Source organism: Gracilinanus agilis, chromosome 1 (genome assembly GCF_016433145.1).
Source record: "Gracilinanus agilis isolate LMUSP501 chromosome 1, AgileGrace, whole genome shotgun sequence".
Classification (NCBI taxonomy): Eukaryota; Metazoa; Chordata; class Mammalia; order Didelphimorphia; family Didelphidae; genus Gracilinanus; species Gracilinanus agilis.
In genome coordinates this window covers 262,905,603-262,925,110 of record NC_058130.1, presented here as the reverse complement: position 1 = coordinate 262,925,110, position 19,508 = coordinate 262,905,603, and the positions used below count along the sequence as shown (strand labels likewise).

The window sequence follows — 19,508 nt, the reverse complement described above, 5'->3', positions numbered from 1 at the left end:
AAAGTTATAATGCACATTCTCTTCAAAACTCCCTTTTTTCTTCTGTAATTTAAAGGTCTGACAAAATTTCTATCATAACATGACTTATTTTTAAGCACATTGTAATTTCAAAATAAACATTCTTCAAAATCTCAAAATAAATTATTTTAAATATAATTTCAAAATAAAATCTACTTCAAGATTCCACAAGAAAGGAGTATTGGTATAGTGAGAGAGGCAAAAAAGAACTCATTTAGTTAAGGAGAGGAAATTGGAGGAGTTTAGATTAGTGACAAATGTTAGAGACTAAATTTGGGAGGTGTAATTTGAAAGAAAATGGAGAAAAATTGAAGAACAATCCCTAGGTTAAGATATTGGTCTAGATTCTATTTTGGTGTTCTATGAAAGGTTGACAGAGAAAGAGCAGGAAGCAGGAGGATTAAAGACTAAAACTATTAAAAGGAAGACTCAGGAAGGAAAAGGAAGTTGACAAGGCAAATAAGAAAAGATTAGTGGAACATTTAGAGGATTAAGCAAGTTGATAGAGTCAATTGGAGAGTGGGGCAAGTTGATGCAAAGGAGTTTGGTGCAAAACAAAATAGGATGATGGGGGTGTGGCCATGGAATTGTTCCATCTAAATAAAGGAAATTGAGTGAATTGTCAAGTTATTAAGAGGTGATAACTGATTGCTAAAAGAAACTAGGTGATTAAGGTGTAAACACATAGAAATATTTTTTTTTAAAGCTGAAAAGCTCAACAAGTATAAAGAGTAGAAAATATTGTATAAAGACTGGTGTTGTTTGTGATGTTTGTATTTCTGCCATAGCCAGGTGCATCTCCTTCCTAGAGGAGGGGAGAAGACACTGAAGGAGTCCTTCTCCACAGTCAACACAGAAGATGAGAGCAAAGCCAAACAAATGGATATGATACATGGCACAGAAGTATAAAAATAACATCAGGAATGCTAAAGCTCAATATGAGAGGAGGCTTATAAGGAAAACTAAAGGCAACAAAATAAGGTGGAGGAGGTGTTGTTTGTTGTTGTTTTTTTTTTTAAGTTGTCTCTGAGGCACTCATCAAACTTTCACTCAAACTAGCTGGTTGGATCCCCAGATAGGTATCTACCATCTAGGTTTCTAGGGGTAACCCTGTGGATTACTACTACTACAAATGTAGTTCTCAAGCCAACATGCTACCCATTAACAATCAGCCATAGTCTCAATTTGACCTCATCAAAAGCACTTACTTAAATGACACAGCAATAATAGTTGTTTCAAAAATCGGCCCCCTCAAAAAAAATCCTGGGGACACAGGTTATCACAAACACAGAATCTATTTACTCTGTAAAGAGTGTGGCTGTTTACAGATAAAGTACAACGAGTAGTGAAGCACACATGGGGAAAACATGTGGCCAATACAACTCATAACTCTGAAACTACAGTCCTTTAATGGTCTTTCTATTTCCAGATGGTCCTTACAAAGTTCACTGTGAGAAGGAGCATCAGTAATGGACAGGTTACTCTGCTACTAGGACCTACCTCCCAGGGTTGTTGTGATGACCAAATGAAATAATCTTTGTATTAGCATAATGCCTGGCACAAAAGAGCTATATAAATACTTATTTCCTTCCTTACCCTCTGCCAGGTTGGGCTTGCCCTTCACAGGGCATGGTGTCTCTACTGGATGGGTGGCTTATCTGGGTTTACTTCTTCTACAGCACTGCATCTTAGCTGAGAGGTTCAATCCACTGACAAACTGGGCCAAGCAGGTCACTGTCGCTAGGCTGGTTCTCCTTTGAATATGTTTTCTCTGAAGGATGGATTATTCTGCAAGAGTCCCTAGGTTCATTCTTATATAGCTGTAGTTTCTACCAAGTTTGTCTGGGTGCTACTATGCTCTTTCAGTTCTGAGTACTGATGTAATTTTTCTTTTTATTTAAACTTATTTATTTGTTACATTAAAATACCCAGGGAACTCCCTTCTTCTCTCCCATCCCCCCATTAGAGAAAGCATCATTTGGCAAAAAGATAAATATATAAAGCTAGGTCTTGGTTATTTCTATTTATCAGTTCTTTTTTTGGAAATGAACATATACAAGTCATCCTTTAAACAATATTTCTATTGGTGTACATAATGTTCTCTTGATTCTTCTCATTTTTACTCTTCATAATTTCATGTAGGTCTTTCTATGTTTTTATAGTTAACCTGCTCATCATTTCTCAGGTTGTAGTAATATTTCATCACAAACATAATGGCAGGATTTGTCTAGCTATTCTTCAACTGATCAGCATCCCCTCAGTTTCCAAGTCTTTGCCACCACAAAGAGACATGCTTTTTCAAAAGTGGTAGAGAAAAAAAGGGATAAGACTTTTGATTGAGGTAGATGAGATGACAAAAGAGAGCAATAGCAATTCAATTCTTGAACAGGGATTTGATCTCCAGAAGAGTAAGAGGTAGTAAAAAAAAATACCTATTTGTCCTTGATGAATTCAAGTCACCTGTCCAGGCAGAACGACATCCCACAATATTGAAAGAAATGGCAGATAGTTTGCTAAACACACTGTCAAAAATATTTAAAAGATCACAGAGGACGTTCGCCTGACACTCCCTTGTGGTAATAATAGTGATGATAACTTTAGGAAAGTGATAGAAAGTGTGAGCTAGTGACTCTCTTCAACCCCCACCTCCATGCTACACCATGCCCCAACCATAACCCTGACTCCAAGCCCCTGCTAGAATGATGTTAAAGTATTTCCTAGGGGCAGTGCGCTGTAGGAGCTCCTGGGACCAAGTGCTTAGCCTTTTTAACAGTGCTACCCCAACCCCTATTAGCAAAAGGCTAATAGGGCACGTAGTAACACTAGAAAGTGACTCCTGACTGGAAGCTACTGTCCTGGTGGCTTCTACCAAAGACCAATAAGATGCTCCATTCTCTTCTGCTAATTTAACCAAGAGTATACATCCTTGACTCTATGATGGTCCCATAGAAACAGACTATGACTTCTTTCACTCAGAACATAAACCATGCATGACTGATGCTGGCAGAAGAATGTGTTTACAGGGTGGTTTGTAAAAATAGTAGATGGACTGAAATACTGACAGGAGCTCTGTGTCTCCTCCAATTTATTAAAAGTCTCCAGAGCTGTCCAAGAGTTTGGGCTAGCACTATTCAAAAGTAATGTGACCAAAACTATCAAAAGCTTTGATTATGTCTTGGGCAAACTATAAGGCAGAGCTCCTTCAAAGACATTTGTTAAAATAGCCAAGGAAGTAACAAAGGATAAGAAAAGTGCTCTTGGTGTTACAGAAAAAGTCAAAGACCTGGCCAGCAAGAGAGCAGGGAAGAAACAAGAGTAGCAACAGCAATAATATGTTTAAAGGACCCAATCTGCAGCCTCTACTTCTGCCTCTAAATGGACCCCTAGACTACCAGTCCTAGGGTTAAGAACCTCCCATCCCCAAAGTGCCTGAGTAAATCACAAGCACAAAGCAAACCCATAGACAATCCAGATCTTGTCCCATTACCCAACCCAGTTGTAATTTAACATTAAAATCTATTTAAAGTGCTACAAAAAAGAATTAATGATAAATCATGAAAAATTGAAAAAATGCCATAAAATAGGAGAATAAATACCCTGATTTTTGAAAGAAATAAGGAGAAAGGAAGAGTGGAATAAAAAGGGAGAGAAACAAAAATACACACAGATAAACAGGTAAGACAGAAAAGTGAGCTTGACTTTAAATCCTGAAAAAATGATAGAAGTTCTGTAACTTTCTGAGCATGCATAGTTCCAAATTGTTTTCTGCAGTGGATGAAACAACTGAATGTGCCTATTTTTTCCATAATCTCTCCACTATTTGTCATTTTCCTTTGTTGTCATCTTTGCCTATGAACACACAGCTAATCTTAAACAAGATTCAAATCCAATTCTTCTTCAATACTTTCTATTATGTTGCAATCATTAATCGCCACCTAGAAAGACAGTTCCCCCAAGAAACATATAACCTAGTAGGATAAATAAGCCATGTGCACAAATGCAAAATGAAATACAAGCAAATGTGGAGTAAAAATATAATACCATAATCGAAAGATCTATTGCCATCATTACAATAATTATAATATGCAAGTCTTCAAATAATGCCTCCTTTATTCATTTAATTTCAGTTATGAGGTTCTGACACAACTCCATGTGAACTAAGGTCAGGTTACGTTATTACCTTTGGATCCATTTTCTGCTTAGTGTAAACTCCATTTGCTGCTGTGAAGATATCATTAAGGAATACAAAAATGTAGCCTTCCAAATTAAAACTTAGATCAGAGCTGATAGAGGAAGAAAAGGAGATTATTATTATTATTATTATTATTATTATTATTATTATTATTATTATNGAAGAAAAGGTTATTATTATTATTATTATTATTATTATTATTATTATTATTATTATTTGAAACCTACATTGAAAAGAGGTCTCAGAGCCTCTTTTAAACAGTTTTATGTATCCTCTAATGGTCAGCAATCAATTATTCCCATTCTTCTTTTAGTATGCAATATGCTACTATCATCCTTTTGTTTTTATCTTCAACTACAAATCCAAGACCAAAATTTAAACTCAGATAAAAATAATACATAGCCAAAAACAGACCAAAAGGAAATTAGCTATCCTCTATTAAACATTTACCTATAACTTGGTGATTAAAACAATTTCTAATGGAAATGAATTGACCAATTCTCTAAAAACTTCACAAGATATAATAACAAAGTCAACTTTGGGTTCCTGACAACTAGAAAATTTTGCTTCCCTTTCAACCCACTATAAAAACCAAGATAACAACTCAGGAAAGGGACTGGGCTCTAACTCTCAAGATTTTATGAATGTTGGAAGTAGAATTGGTGACCCTACCAACTGGTACTAAAGAAGATACATAATTTATCTATTTAAACCTACAATCCTATCATTCTTCTCTCTTTCAAAGACATTAAATATATATCTCTTTTTTTACCTTTAGGACAGCCTTTAATATCCATTTTAACCAGATTTCAGGTTTGTAGAAATGAACATTTTAATGAGAATGCATAGTGTAGTTCAGTCTGGCATGAAATCCACCAGCAACAGTGGTTATTTAGCCAGAATTAATTAAAAATTAATAGAATGATATACAAACAAGATCTAACAGAATGACAAGCACTTCATAGGAAAACATGCAAAATTAGAGGATACTTTAAAGATAATCTAGTCTAATTCCTTCAGTTAATATCTAAAGAAACTGAAGTCCAGAACAATTTGATTTGCTCAAGGTCAAAAGTATTTTGTAAAAACCTAGAATTCAGGTCTCCTGAATATTTAGGTCAGTTGCTTCCACTACATTAAATTAGATTTTGCTTTTTACCAGAGGCACTGCCAATAATTTTTTAAAGGATATTTCTGGATATTTGCATCAACCTAGACTTGTAGAAACAATTCAGAATTTTGTCTTTGGGGATTCCTTGTATACAACTACAAATCAGAAAACCTCTTGATTTTCTGCAAGCCACTTTTCATTGGGTAGGAGAATAAATATGTTTACTGGAAGCAATAACAATTATTTTTACCTATGAGAGCATATAAGTCAGGGTTCCAGAAAAATTTAAAAAAACAATATGAAAATCATAACATTCTTTGGGGGTGTGCCTGCTCCTTATAGAAAGTAAATTCCAGGACAGGAACAGTTTCTTTTTTCTTCACACCTCTGGTGCCTAGTAAAACTCCTAGTACATAGGGACTAGAGCTGTGATTTCTTTCATAAACTATGGGTTGAAGAGTTTGACAACTAACAGAAATTTAAATTTTAGAAAGCCCCCAGGTAAGATTAAAGATGAAATTATTTGCCCAGATCATTGAGCCAATTTTTTCAGAGGCAGAACTTAAACCCATGTCTTCCTAGCTGCAAAGATAGTTGACATATAGTGGACATTTAATTAATACTTTTTGTTCAATTTGGCTAGTTTAAATTAGTGAACTGGATCCTTTTTGTACCAATAATTATGATTTGAATTATTAGCATTATATCTTCTAATCATAGAGATATTTATCTTTTTTGTTCAGTAAGGTATTACTTTTCCAAATTACATATAAGAACAATTTTTAACATTCATTTTCTAACATTTGGGGTTCCAAATTATTTCCCCCTTGCCCCTCTTCTCTCCCTGAGATGTTAAACAATTTGATATGTTATACATCATATAGATATATTTCATAATTATTCAATTGTACTATTTCAAGTAGTAGTCTCATCAGTTCCCATGGACTTAATTATGTCTATGCTGGTGATTCTTAAAGCTACTTATTGCTGAAAATTCTGGCGACCTCCAGTCTCACATTTCCAATGGCTTCTCAGACAACTCAAATTGGATATCCAGTGGACATCTAAAATTTAACATGTCCAAACCAGAACTCATTATCTTTCCCCCATAACTACTTTCTCTGCTTAACTTCCCTATAACAACTGAGGGCACCACTATCTTCCCAGGAGTTATCCCCAACTCCTCTCTATCACTCTTCATATTTAATCTTTTGCAAAGGCTTATCAATTTCATCTTTGCAACATTTTTCAAATATATTTCTTCAGGTACTGTCATCACTCTGGTATAATCCCTTATCACCTCAGACATGGGCTATTACAAGAGCCTGCTGATTGGCCAAACTGCCTTAAGTCTCTCCCCACTTTACTTCATCCCTCATTCAGTAGCTAAAGTGATTTTCCTAAAATTCAGTTCCAACTACATCACCCTCCCACCCGCAACTCAAGAAACTCCAAAGGCCCCATATCACCTTCAAGATTAAATATACAATCTTCTTTTTGGCATTCAAAATCCTTCATAACCTAGCTATGATCACCTTTCTATTTCTTTAACTTTACATTACCCCTCACATAATCTCTGATCCAGTGACACTGGCCTCCTTGCAGATCCTCTAATGAGAGACTTCATCTCTCAGCTTTGGGCTATTTTCACTGGCTGTCTCCCATATCTGAAATGTTCTCCCTCCTAAATGATGGCTTCTGCTTTCCCTGGCTTTCTTCTAATCTCAGCAAAAATCCTACCTTCATCTCTTAAATCTAGGGCCTCCCCTCTTGATGGTTATTTCCTATTTATCTTGTATATGGTTTGTTTGTACAAGTTGTTTCTATGTTGTCTCTCTACATTAGATTGTAAACTCCTAAAGGCAGGTACTGTTTTTGTTTTTACATAGTTTTCTTTGTATAGTTAGTACTTAGCACAGTGCCTGGTACATAGTAAGTTGAAAAATTGCTTATTGACTGGCTGACTGTGGGAGTATCAGATTCCATACCTCATAAAGTAGCATGGAATAAAAAATTGTTTTAGACTCAGTGTTTTTTTAATCTTTCATAATTCCAAAAAGAAAAACTAAGAACCTCTTAAGTAAAATTACCAAAATATTCCCACACAAAACCCAGCAATTTGTGCTATCTATAAATAAAAGTCATTAAAACCCTAAAACAGAGCTTCTTTATCTTTTGTGTCGTGGTCATGTCAGAATGTTGGTGAAATTAAATGCACAAATAAAACATATAAGATTTCAAAGGAAACCAATTATAATGAAATAACCTTTAAAAAAAAGTTCATGGACCCCAATTAAGAATTTCTGACCTATAATATTGACCAGATAACATTTACTCAATTACAGTAGAAATCTAATATACTTAAACTGCTTATCTAGGTAAATAAATTACATATAAAATATTTTTGGTAATTATGAACAATGAAACTTCAACAGACTTCATAGGATCACCAATTTCAGACTATAAGAAACCACAAAGGTAATCTAGCCCAACCTCCTCACTTTTCACATAAGGAAACTGAGGTCTAGAGAAGATAAATGAGTTGAGTAAGATCACCAAAATAGTGATGGGTTTTAATTCAAGTCCTCTGGAATAAAATCTACTTTTTTTCTCTTTCTAAGCCACTATGTATTCCTATACCTTTCTCTTTCTTTTTTTTTTATACTCTTAACTTCTGTGTATTGGCTCATAGGTGGAAGAGTGGTAAGGGTGGGCAATGGGGGTCAAGTGACTTGCCCAGGGTCACACAGCTGGGAAGTGTCTAAGGCCGGATTTGAACTTAGGATCTCCCATCTCTAGGTCTGACTCTCAATCCACTGAGCTACCCAGCTGCCCCTCCTATACCTTTCTCAATCCAGGTGGAGCTTTTATAGATGCCTGTTTAGCTGAGGTATTTCTAATGTAAACTGTCCTCCATAAAATGTTTTACTTTTCCATGCCCAGGAAGGCATTTCTCAATTATTGTAGCTAACTTGACCTAAATGATGTTTGCAACAGCTGCTTTTTTCCTTCTTGCTTCAGCAACCATGGGGTGCCCCAATTTTAGTATTAATGAAAATATTGATCTCAGTAGGCATCCTGATACAGATCTCCCTCATCTGAAGTTTCTTTTCTCCTTTTCACATGAGTATAATAGATTTTATGATACTGAAATACATTCAACAGCTTTGTAGCAGCTGATTATCAAATGAGTCAGCTGTTCCAAAACATCTGAGCAATTTTATCTTTCAACCATAAAAATGCTCTATGTTCCACAGCCAGACACACAACTGAATTTAGGATTGTCCTTCAATGTCAAAAGAAAGAAATTTTATTACTGAATGACAACTGAAAGTCTTACCAAGCAGCTATAAAAGCCCCAAGAATGATGGCAAAGACACTAACTATGATGTTCAGTGAGTACTGTTTTCTGCAAAACAATAGAAAAAAAGAAATATGGATCACTTTTAGAATATAAAAATGTCTAAGAAGAAAATGCCAATCATAGAAGACATTCTAATATTTATTGGATGATTGATAATTCCCATCAGACCAAACTCACCTTCCACCATATGCAGACTGCTGAATGGAAGGGAAAATCTTTGTTCACACTGAACAGATATTGTGACAGAGCATGGCACTAGTGGGTCTAGATGCAACGTATCTAACATAAATGTTCAAAGGAAAACTACTATTGTAGCAGTTCTGCTGAACAGAAATAAAAAACACTAATCAACATCAAAAAAGTTCTTGCTCCAGAGTAATCCCCACAAGCAAAATTTCAAAAATATAGTTGACATGCTGACTATAACATTATGAACTTTTATTGTAATTAATTATTCTGGTCTTACATTGGGACCAATATAGCATGAATATCCTGCCACTGTGGAATTTGGTATGTATTCTAACAAATTTAGAAGACTGACTAACTGAATTCTGCCCCAATCACTGCAGGGTTTTCTTTTAAAAACAAAACAAACAAAACAAAACAAAAACCTTTACCTTCTGTCTTAGAATCAACACAAAGTATCAATTCCAAAGGCAGGAGAGTGGTAAGGGCTAGGCAATTGGAGTGAAGTGACTTATACAGGGTCACATAGCTCGGAAGTGTCTCAGGCCAGATTTGAATCCAGGATCTTCTGTCACTAAGTCTAGCACTGTGGATACACTGAGCCATCTGATTGCCCCTTGAAGGTTATTCTTGACATCTAGGTTTTTTAAAAGTTTTTTGAATAAATTAATATTTTCTTTAACTAACAAGCTGTATATTCAGAAGAATGGTATTGATTTCACTTGACAAAAAAATAATACTAGTATTTGCCCTCCCTACTTTTGTATAGGGAGAAACTATGGGTCTCTCAGAATACTGTATATATTGTCACTTATAGCTGTCATATTAGTTGGCTGTGAAGAACTGTTGATTTTTTTTTACTTTGTTGTTGTTATTGTTACAATGAGTAGCTTGCTGTGTGGTAGAAAGGGAGGAGTATATTCAGAAACAAAGGTGATATAAAATCAAAAGATATCAACAAAATAAGGGGGTTTATGACATATAGAGAGATAGAGGTATTAGGAAAGGAGAAAGAAAAGGGGGAAAAATACCAAAATCACCTGAGTATGATAATTTCCAGGAACAATGTAAGTGGAATGGTAAACTTCCTGAGAACTGTAAACATGGGCAAGCTGTGAGAGAAAGATCGAAGTATAGCATTAGAGAAATAGCATTTGTATTTGTTTTACATCTAATTTCATGAATCACAGTGAGTCAATGGACGAATGACAAGGAATTAGCAGCTTTAATTTTTAATCCTACCCTTAATATTTATGAACATTTTGTGAATATTTCATCCTCTTTAGAGGCTAAGAACAAGACTTGAACAGAGATTCTTACATGGCAATTCAATGTATTAGGACCTAAGCTTTCAGGACAGAAGTTAAATTTCTCTATAAGTAGATAGGAAATATTGATGATCACATCCGAATATGTCCAATTACTAAAGGAAACCCCTCTGGCTTTCCCTGAACAGGGATGAATATATATTATGGACAACACTGGAATTAGAATTCTGTTTACATAAACCTTAAAGATCATAAGTAGTTAATGAAAAGTAACTCAATTCAATTTTAGTTTGGTAAATATGTACTAAGCACTTATATGGCGGGGAAAGATGAAAAGACTGAGGAAAAAGAAATTTGATGTTCTGAATATATGGAGTTATTAAACAGTTCATGGCAATTGCCCAAAAAATTGGAATAAGACCTCTTCCTCAACTTAGGGCTGGATCCTTAATATAGAGGAGGCAGACTTTATAAATTAAAAACAATTCATCAGATAAGGCCAATTGTCTAAAAGAAAACAATACAACATTATGTAATCTAATTTATAACTGGGAAAAAATAGGGACTTCCTAAGTTAGAAAGGAGAGAGTGAATAGATTCAATTCTCAAATTCAGAAAAGAAGGTATTCCACTCCCCCAAGTATCTGTAAACAATTAAAAAAACATGGAAATATAACTGGTCAGAATGGGGCCACTTTTCAGAGAAGACATATGGGTTGTCTGAGATATAAAAGTATGAGAAAACTCTTTGAGTCAATTTGAAGATCTGATTGCATTTCTGGTCAACATAACCTAAAGTCCTCGGTTAAGGGTCTCTAAATAGCAGGTTCATGTGATCCAGTTTCTCTGTAATGCAAAGCTAGGTTTAAACAATACAATAAGGTTTTTCTCCCAATTCCCACAATTATATAAACTTTTCTCACAATTTTGACCAGGCCCATAATTGAATAGAAACTAAGTTAGCTCTGGAATTAAGACCCAACATGGAGTCAGTGTGGTTCAACCAATTCCCATAATTAACCACTTGACATACCAATCCCCTCAATTCCCTCAATTTTCTGCAGGTACAGTGTGCCAAGTATTATATGTGTACTTTTATTTTCTGAAAGCAAAGGGGCAGAAAGCTTCCAGTTAACAAAGAAGTGAAAAGTCATTTTTAAACATTCTCTTCAGTGAGTTAGGAGGCCACCATAGATATTGATTTCTTTCTCCTCAACAAAGCATTTACAATATAAAAAAATAACTATGGATGAATAAGTTGTAGTACATGGTAATAATATTATGTCATAATAATATTATGTCATAATGATATTATGTCATAATAATATTATGTCATAATAATATTATGTCATAAGAAATGATGAACAGGATGATCTCAGAAAATAGCCCAAGAACTATATTTCTGTACCTAATTCATATGTATTTTTCCCTCTGTTGAAGGGTTTAGGAGAATTTGAGGTTCAAATTTCTTATCAGCTCTCCTTTTTTATTTTATAGACTTCTACTAGCACACCCTGATTATGTGATTCCCAACAACTTTTAAACAAAATCCAGAGCTTCCTGATCAAAGAAGAAATTTGCAAGCAGTCAAAAAGAAAGAATTTAAGTAGTAAAAAGTCATAATCAGTATCACACATTATTTAGCAGTCACCACTGTGAAGGAGTGGAGATATTAGAACATTATATTCCAAAATGAAAAAGATATGGAATTATATCCCAGTGGACCTTTAAAGAAAGAGAACCTCCAAGTATTCCTGATGAAAAAAATCTAGAGCTGAACAGAAACTTTGAACTGTAAACACAGGAGTTAAGAGAAAGATAAAAAGGTAATCATGAGTGATTATAAAGATCTAGAAAAAGATAAACTGTTTACATTCTAATATGAGATGATGATATATGTTTCCCCTCAGAACACTATTATCCTCAGGGTCATAGAAGAAGTTTAATTTATACAGAGGTCCTGAGAGTAGCTCTTTTATGTTTTGATGATTTTAAAATACAAATGAAAAAAGAAGACAGGGAAAGGAGAAGAAAGGGGAAAATCATCTTGCACAATCAGGATGTGCAAGCTGAAGTCTATAGGAGAAAGGAGAGCTGATGACACTTGAACCTCACATTCTTTTAAACTGTTCAAAAGAAGGAAAAATGCATACCCAGAGTTGGGTGCAGAAATACATTTCATTCAACAGGGGAATCAAGAAGAGAGAAGAGGGATAAGATTAAGGAAGAGATTAGTCCTATGCAAAACAAACTTTATCAGAGGATTACAAAAATATATTTATAGCAGCTCTTTTTGTGGTGGCAAAGAATTGGAAGCAAATTGGGTAATGGCTAGACAAGTTATAATATACAAATGTGATATAATACTATTATTCTGTAAGAAATGAAGGGTATGGTTTCAGAGAAATCTAGAAAGGCTTGGTGTTAGATAAATGAGGCTGTCCCCAGATGTCTTACAGGTGGGTCACCTTGTGATTTAGAACACAGTCATGGTGCACGTGGAATACAAACCACCCCTTTACTTCCTTACATGTGGGAATTTCAACCTTAGAAATCCATTCTGAATTTTTTTCCTGTTACTTTCCCACTTATTATTGAGATTTTTGTATTATTGATTGTGAAAGATTATTTTAATTCTCTTTTGTTTGGGGTATGATTAGTAATGATTTTGAATTTTAGACTTTTGTTGATGCTATCTGGAATATTGTGCTCTTCACATATATTATACTTTTATTTCTGTTATTTAATTTTAAATAGTTTTGTATTTAGTATTTTTCACTTTTCCATCCTGACATTTGAAATGCCATTTTATTTTTTGCCTTGTTTCATATTTTGCTTACAATTAGATTTTCACTTCTCCAGAAATTTCAATTTATTTTTTCTTTAGTATGAGCAGGTTATTACTATAGATCCTTTTGAATGCATTTGCCATTTTGTTTTTATTTTGGAAATGTGCCAATTTTGCATATGTTTTGTTGATCTACTGTATTTCCATTATATCCACTTTATTTCTGGAAAGTCCTGATTTATTATCACTAGTTAAACTTCACATTTTGGGGGTTGTTATTTCTAGCTTCTTAAGGACAATCATTTCTCCCATAGCCTGTAATGCAGGATTTATGCAAGATCTCTTGCATTTGCAAAATTACCCTAGGCAATCCTGTCAGTTAAGAGAATGGAACTCTGGCCTGGCAGGTGCCAGTCCCAGGAGCTGACAGTTTGAGCTGGGACTATAAAAACCCCTGCAGAACCAACCTGGGGGTTCTGATTTCCTTGACCTCACCCAGACACCCAGCTACCCCTGACTTCCCCTTGGGGACCCCAGGAGGTTGAAGGGAGGTGGAAGGGAGGTTTGGGTTGTGGAAAGTGGGCAGGATTTATATTAGGGCAGCCTAGCAACAGAGACACCCCTAAACCAATTCATCAACTTTATCTGTCTAGCTGATGGACCAAACAACATCAGGGTAGTGTTAAATTATCTCTGGCTGAGGGCTGGTTCCCTCAGCCTGACTTTATCTTTCAGGTCCATAGCCAACACTTGCCAGTTGCCCCTAGCAACAGCCTCTCAAGAGCTCTAAGCCCTCTTACCTCAGTTGGTGTTAAAATAAAACCCTTAGCCTGAAATTGAGAGTTTCTGTAATTATTATAACATCATCTTGAGCTAAGGGGCTGAGGAGAGGAGAGAATAGCAACCACTTGACTTTAAAGGAAGTACTGGGTAAGCATCCATTGTATCCAGGAAGTGTGTGAGCTTCACTTCCTGTTGAGTTCTGCTTTCACTCCAGCAGGGAGGGGCCCCTCACTCTCCACCTTAAAGGAGCCTATAGGTAGCAGGGAGACTGACCGGGCATCATAGCACAGGCTAGACATCACTGACAGTCTCAAATCACCTGCTACTGTAGTTACAGGCTCCCAGGCCCAGGTGACTCACTTGTGCCACCAGCTCCTCTATTATCAGCCACGTTATCACCCTTATTACAAGCCTTTATGAAAACTGACACGAAAAGTGTTGTTATTAATGCTACTACTATTAATGTGCGTACCATACTAATGAGGCATCAGATTTAAACAGTGATAAACATGAGCAAATGTTTATTTACTACATGTTTGTAGTTGCTATATTTGGATATTATGTTGCTAAGGTCCTGGGGGAGAGGGGTTTTGTATCAGCTTGCTGATAGTTAGAGCTACTTTATCTTTGACACTATGAACTTGAGTAAGTGCCCCAACACTTTCTTAGTGTACCTTCCTGACTCCTTCGGTCATTCATCATCTCTAATTCTACAATTTTTAGAACAATATTTCAGAATTTGTATATCCAATATAATCATTCTGTACCATCTTTATTCCATTTTCTAGTACTTCCTGTGTACTTCTATTTTCACATTCTCTTCATCTCTTATTCTTTCTACCACAGTCATATTCACATAGAGAGAAACAGTCTGAAATAATGGATAGTTCAATGATCTTGGACTTGAGATACCTGGGTTCAAATGTTTAATCAAACACTTAGTAACTATGTAATCATAAGCAAATTATTTAACTCCTCAGAACTTTAGTTTCTCCCTTCTTTACAGGGTTCCTGACAGGACAGCACTTTTTCTTAAGTCATAGATCAAGAATTGTAAGAGACCTCAAAGGTCACATAGTTAATCCCCCTCATTTTACAGAGAAGCAAGTTGAAACCCAAGAAGGCTTGCCCAAAGTCACACCATATTAGAGGCAGGATTTGAATCAATGTTTTCTGTCTCCAAAGTCAGTGCTCTTTATACTATATATTAGCAAGTTAATAATGTCAATAAAATATCATTAGGAGACTAAATGATGCTGAAATATACAAATACAAACAAAAATTTGATACTCCTAGTGCAAAACTAACTGTGACAGCTTCATTTTTTCCGTATAAAAAAACTAACACTTAGGGAAAGTAATAAAATCTTCTTATATGAAACAATAAGGTGGGGAGGACAAACAGAAAATGAAGTTTCACATTCTTATAAGTGAGCCTGCCTGTTTTAAGTTCTCTGACTTCATTCTCTATCTTCATTTTCATTTATACCTGCTATTTTAAAGCATCTATACATTAAAAAAAAAACCTTACCTTCTGTCTTGAAATCAGTCCCATGTATTAGTTCCAAGGCAGAAGAGCACTAAGGACTAGATAATGAGGTCTAAGTGACTTGCCCAGAGTCACACAGGTAGGAAGTATCTGAGGCCAGATTTGTACCCAGGACCTTTCATCTCTAGGCCTAGCTCTCAATCCACTGAGACACCTAGTCATACCTGCATCTATAGATTTCAAACAGGACTTAGCTAATTCAATTTTTTTAAATTAAAGTTTGGATATAAAAAGAAAAAATTAATTAATGTAAATCAGGCTAAAAATGAATCCTTAACATCTTAAAATCCAGAATGTTCTAAGATTATATAAGTTGTAGATTCTTATTTTTTTCAGTGGAGGAAGTTCATATACAGACATTTCCTAAACTAATGAAATCATGTCTGGGCCCCTCCCAAAATGCAACCCAAACAGTATTGTGTTTTGATTATTTCTCCTCTATACCTAAAAAATTAACAAGTAATATACCCTTGATGATATTTTATCTTAACTATACCTTAGTTTGCTTGTGCTTGACAATCCACTTATATGATTTCCAACATAAAGGAGAGGCAGAGGAAACACCTGCAATTTTAAAAATTGAAAGTGTGGTGATTATTATAGCTCTAACATGTTGTTTTACTTTTCAACTCAAATGTACTCTATGACACACATCACCAGTGGAAAACACATCTAAGTTGCTTTCCCAAGAATAATGATGGATTTGCATTGATCAATCTTATTCTCTTTCCCAAAGCTTGCTATGTAATCAAGGTTATGCATCTATAAAATAGTTAGTGAGGGTCAAAATTGCAGCCAATAGACAAGAGACAAGAAAACTGACTACAGATGGGAAGCCACGTCCTTGGTCACCTCAGAATGATATCTAATCAACTGAGTCATCTAAATCTGAGTATTCATCCTTATAAAGTATGTCCTGAGGCATAGCCTCAAAACATCCTTTGCATTTATGATTTTTCCATACTTTAGAGATGGGTACATCAAATGATGCAGCCTAAGTCAAATGGGGAACCAGAAGCATAGTTCTGACATGCAAATCCACTGAGTTATCCATAAAGATATTGTGGGAAGCTACTAAAGAAAATGAGATGCATAAGAAGTCAAAGGCAGTTTTGAAGGGAAAGAAACACCTTAATCTTTCATGTCATGAAAATTCAATATTGGACATATATTTTAAGCAGAGGCATCTTAAAGCTTAGTGATATAGTGGATAGAGTATCTAATCTGAAACATGGATTCAAATCCTGATTCTAACATCTACTTGCTGTTGGCAAGGCAAATTTCTCATCTACAAAGTAATATGACTGTGGATGAGCCACTTGAGCTTTCTAAGCTGTAGTCTCTTTATCTATAGAATGAGGATAATTGTACCTGTAAAGCCCTAGCACAGAGGGCTGTTGTAAGACTCGGGTTGAGATAATATATATAAAGTTCTTTGCAAACTTTGAAGTCCTTTCTCTACAGGTTGTCTTAAATGTCTTAAAGTGGGTTTTTAAAACTATTAATGCTTAAAACTCAAAGCCTTAATAGCTTTAAATTGTCCCAAGACATTTGGGACACTCCATCTGTCACCATCACTACTGCTACTACTGCCACCACCACTGCCGCCACTGCCACTGCCACCACCACTGCTACTACTACTGCTGCTGCTGCTGCTACTACAGCTACAACTGTGACATGGAGTCACAGCCAACCGAGTTAACGCAGCCCTTCTTACGCCATTTGTAAAAACTACCCTGCAAGTCAGGGAATGTGTTTAGAATGTTTCTAGAACAGTAACTCTAATCACTAGAACAAGTCACTAAACTTTCTTTCACATAGTGAGTGGTTTAAAACAGAGGGTGATGATTTTGCATAAAAGATTTGCCTTTAAGATTTGTCTTAAAGAAGTTAGAATGATGAATTCTAGCAGAGTCAGCAGTCTAGTTATCATTATGCACAGCACATAGATTCCACCTGCAAAGGATTTCCAATCTCACCCCTGGGCATAACAACTAGAAGAGGTGGGGTAGTGAGACCTAAAATATCAAAGCTGATGGAGATTTGGCAGGTTATCATGAACTCTGTTCAAAGTATTTTTTCTTTAAAGCAAACAAAAAAGAAACACAAATTCTACTGTATATCAACAGAAATCAAAATCAGTCCATAATGTAAAAAATATTTACCATTTCCTTTACCATACTTTGAATGGATTATTTATTTGCATATTGTGTTGCAGATTTCTCACGTCACTTGGGTAGGAATTTGCTCTCCCCATCACATGACTTAAGGAGGTGTGTCTTTGCTTGTGTTTGACCTCAAAGATCTAGGGAACTCCCATGTCAATGGGGTGGGTTTCACAGGAAAAACTAAGAACTGATACTGAGAAACTGAACTTCCTTCTAACTTTCACTATTTAGGAATAGAGATAAGGGCAAGACCTATAATTTCATCAATATAGCGAACTCTCAGATGAGGAAATTCTCTCTGCCAATGTAAACTAGCCACTACAACTTAAAGTTTCTTATGGAGTTGCCTAAAGCATTGAGAAAGATTAACTCATTTGCCAGAACCACATAGTCAGTGTCAGAGAAAGGATTTGAAGGTAGTCATCTTTCTAGCTCTGATGCCAGCTTTCTATCTACTCTGCCTCCCTCACCTATCCCTTTCTTTTCACCCCACCCCTTGTTTACTTTATATTCTCTGACATTCTTACATATTTTCCATAATAATCACAATTACTTTTGCTACATACCTTTACAGGGATGCTTTTGTTAAAATCAGGGAACTGAATAATTTTATTTAGCTTAGACACATATAGTATCACTATGGTTGTTGCCATCTGAAGAGAAAGAAACAGGAGTAAAATGTATGGAAAAGCTCTTATGCATTAAAAATCCTTAAAAGTAAAACAAATCTCATAATAAACATTATAACAAATTTGATTTTATGATATTCAGAAAATTCATTCTTGGGACTATTTTGTTCTTCTGATCATTCTAGGCAGGTATTATTTCTATAAAAAATTTGATATGAGAAAAACATTTTTAAAAAATCTTACCCTTTATCTTAAGCACCTTGTTCTATACCAAATAGAAGCCATGACTTTTGTTATTAAAAGGGATAAACTATTTACATTACTGAAATTTATCAACCAGGGAGGTGATGATTAAAAGAGCTGTTCATTAATAAACAGAAAATTTAAATACTTTTTTAAAATACAAAATGCTTTCCCTCCAAATATACATATTTCTTCTAGTGGGACCTTGTGCTAGCCCAAAGACATTTATTTCCAAGTCCAGTGTGCACAAAATGTAAAAGAGCTATAACATGTTGGTATGATAGAGACAACTACCAATAATAACACATGCTTATGTAGCACTTTATTTCTCCTGATTTTTTTTTGCAGAGATGAGAGAGTACAAATGTAGAATATAGCAATATAATGCCAGGTTTATTTGATGTGGTGGGTAGGTTTGATGAAATTTTTCTTTCCCTTTTTTATTTTTTGCCATAAGAGATAACTCTCAGGGAAAGGGAGCAAGAAGACATATGGAAGGAAAAGTAAGTGATACAAAAAACAAGAACAAAAAGAAAATTAATAAAATGTATTTTTTTAATTAATAAGTGATTTCCTAACAATTAACTACCTTGGGAGGTAAGTCTTGGAATTGGAATAAACCCTGGAGACACTTATAATAATGGATATTTATAGCATTTCAAGTTTATAATATACTTTATAGAAAAAAATTTTCACTTAGATCCATATTTTCCAGATAAAAATATTAAGAGTGAAAGAGGTAAAAGAGGTGAAGAGCCTTGCTTACCTTAGTAAACCTTGGAAGCAAGATGTTAAACCAGATCTTACTGATCCCGAACCCACCACCCTCTGTTTGTTGTGTCTCAAGGTAGGCTATAGCTGGAAAAAAAGATCCCCATGAAAGGAAAAGAAATATGTACAGATTTTTTTTCCTTTCAAAGAGATCTCTTTGAATGAAGGAAGGAATGAAAGGAAATAATTTATTAAGTGCTATTATGTACTATGTGTTCTATCAATGGTCTCACTAGAAAACAGGCAGTGAAATATCACTTTAAGGCAGCATTTTGTTCTATGGAATAAAATGCTTTTTAAGATAATGAATAAAGGAAAAGCCCAGTAAGATCCTATATTCTCTATATCTTTCAGTCAATTGTGGAAGAGTAGAAATATGTTCCATGGTATAGAGTATCACTTGTGAAAGTATGCTTGTTCCCTACAAATGTCTGAGTAA

General features: G+C 35.1%; 1 protein-coding gene and 1 pseudogene across 1 annotated transcript in view; one reads left to right on the top strand and one right to left on the bottom strand.

Annotated features, from left to right (window-relative positions):
* The window catches only part of SLC35D2 (solute carrier family 35 member D2), a 59,215-nt gene that overhangs the window by 21,310 nt on the left and 18,397 nt on the right, over positions 1-19,508 (bottom strand). The window contains exons 3-7 of the mRNA XM_044657555.1: positions 17,993-18,079; positions 15,755-15,822; positions 9,912-9,983; positions 8,662-8,730; positions 4,199-4,301 (exon numbers count right to left, since the gene is read on the bottom strand). Coding sequence (XP_044513490.1) covers positions 4,199-4,301; positions 8,662-8,730; positions 9,912-9,983; positions 15,755-15,822; positions 17,993-18,079 — 399 coding nt within the window. The remainder of the gene's footprint in view (positions 1-4,198; positions 4,302-8,661; positions 8,731-9,911; positions 9,984-15,754; positions 15,823-17,992; positions 18,080-19,508) is intronic.
* LOC123231294 lies at positions 2,721-3,358 on the top strand (annotated as a pseudogene).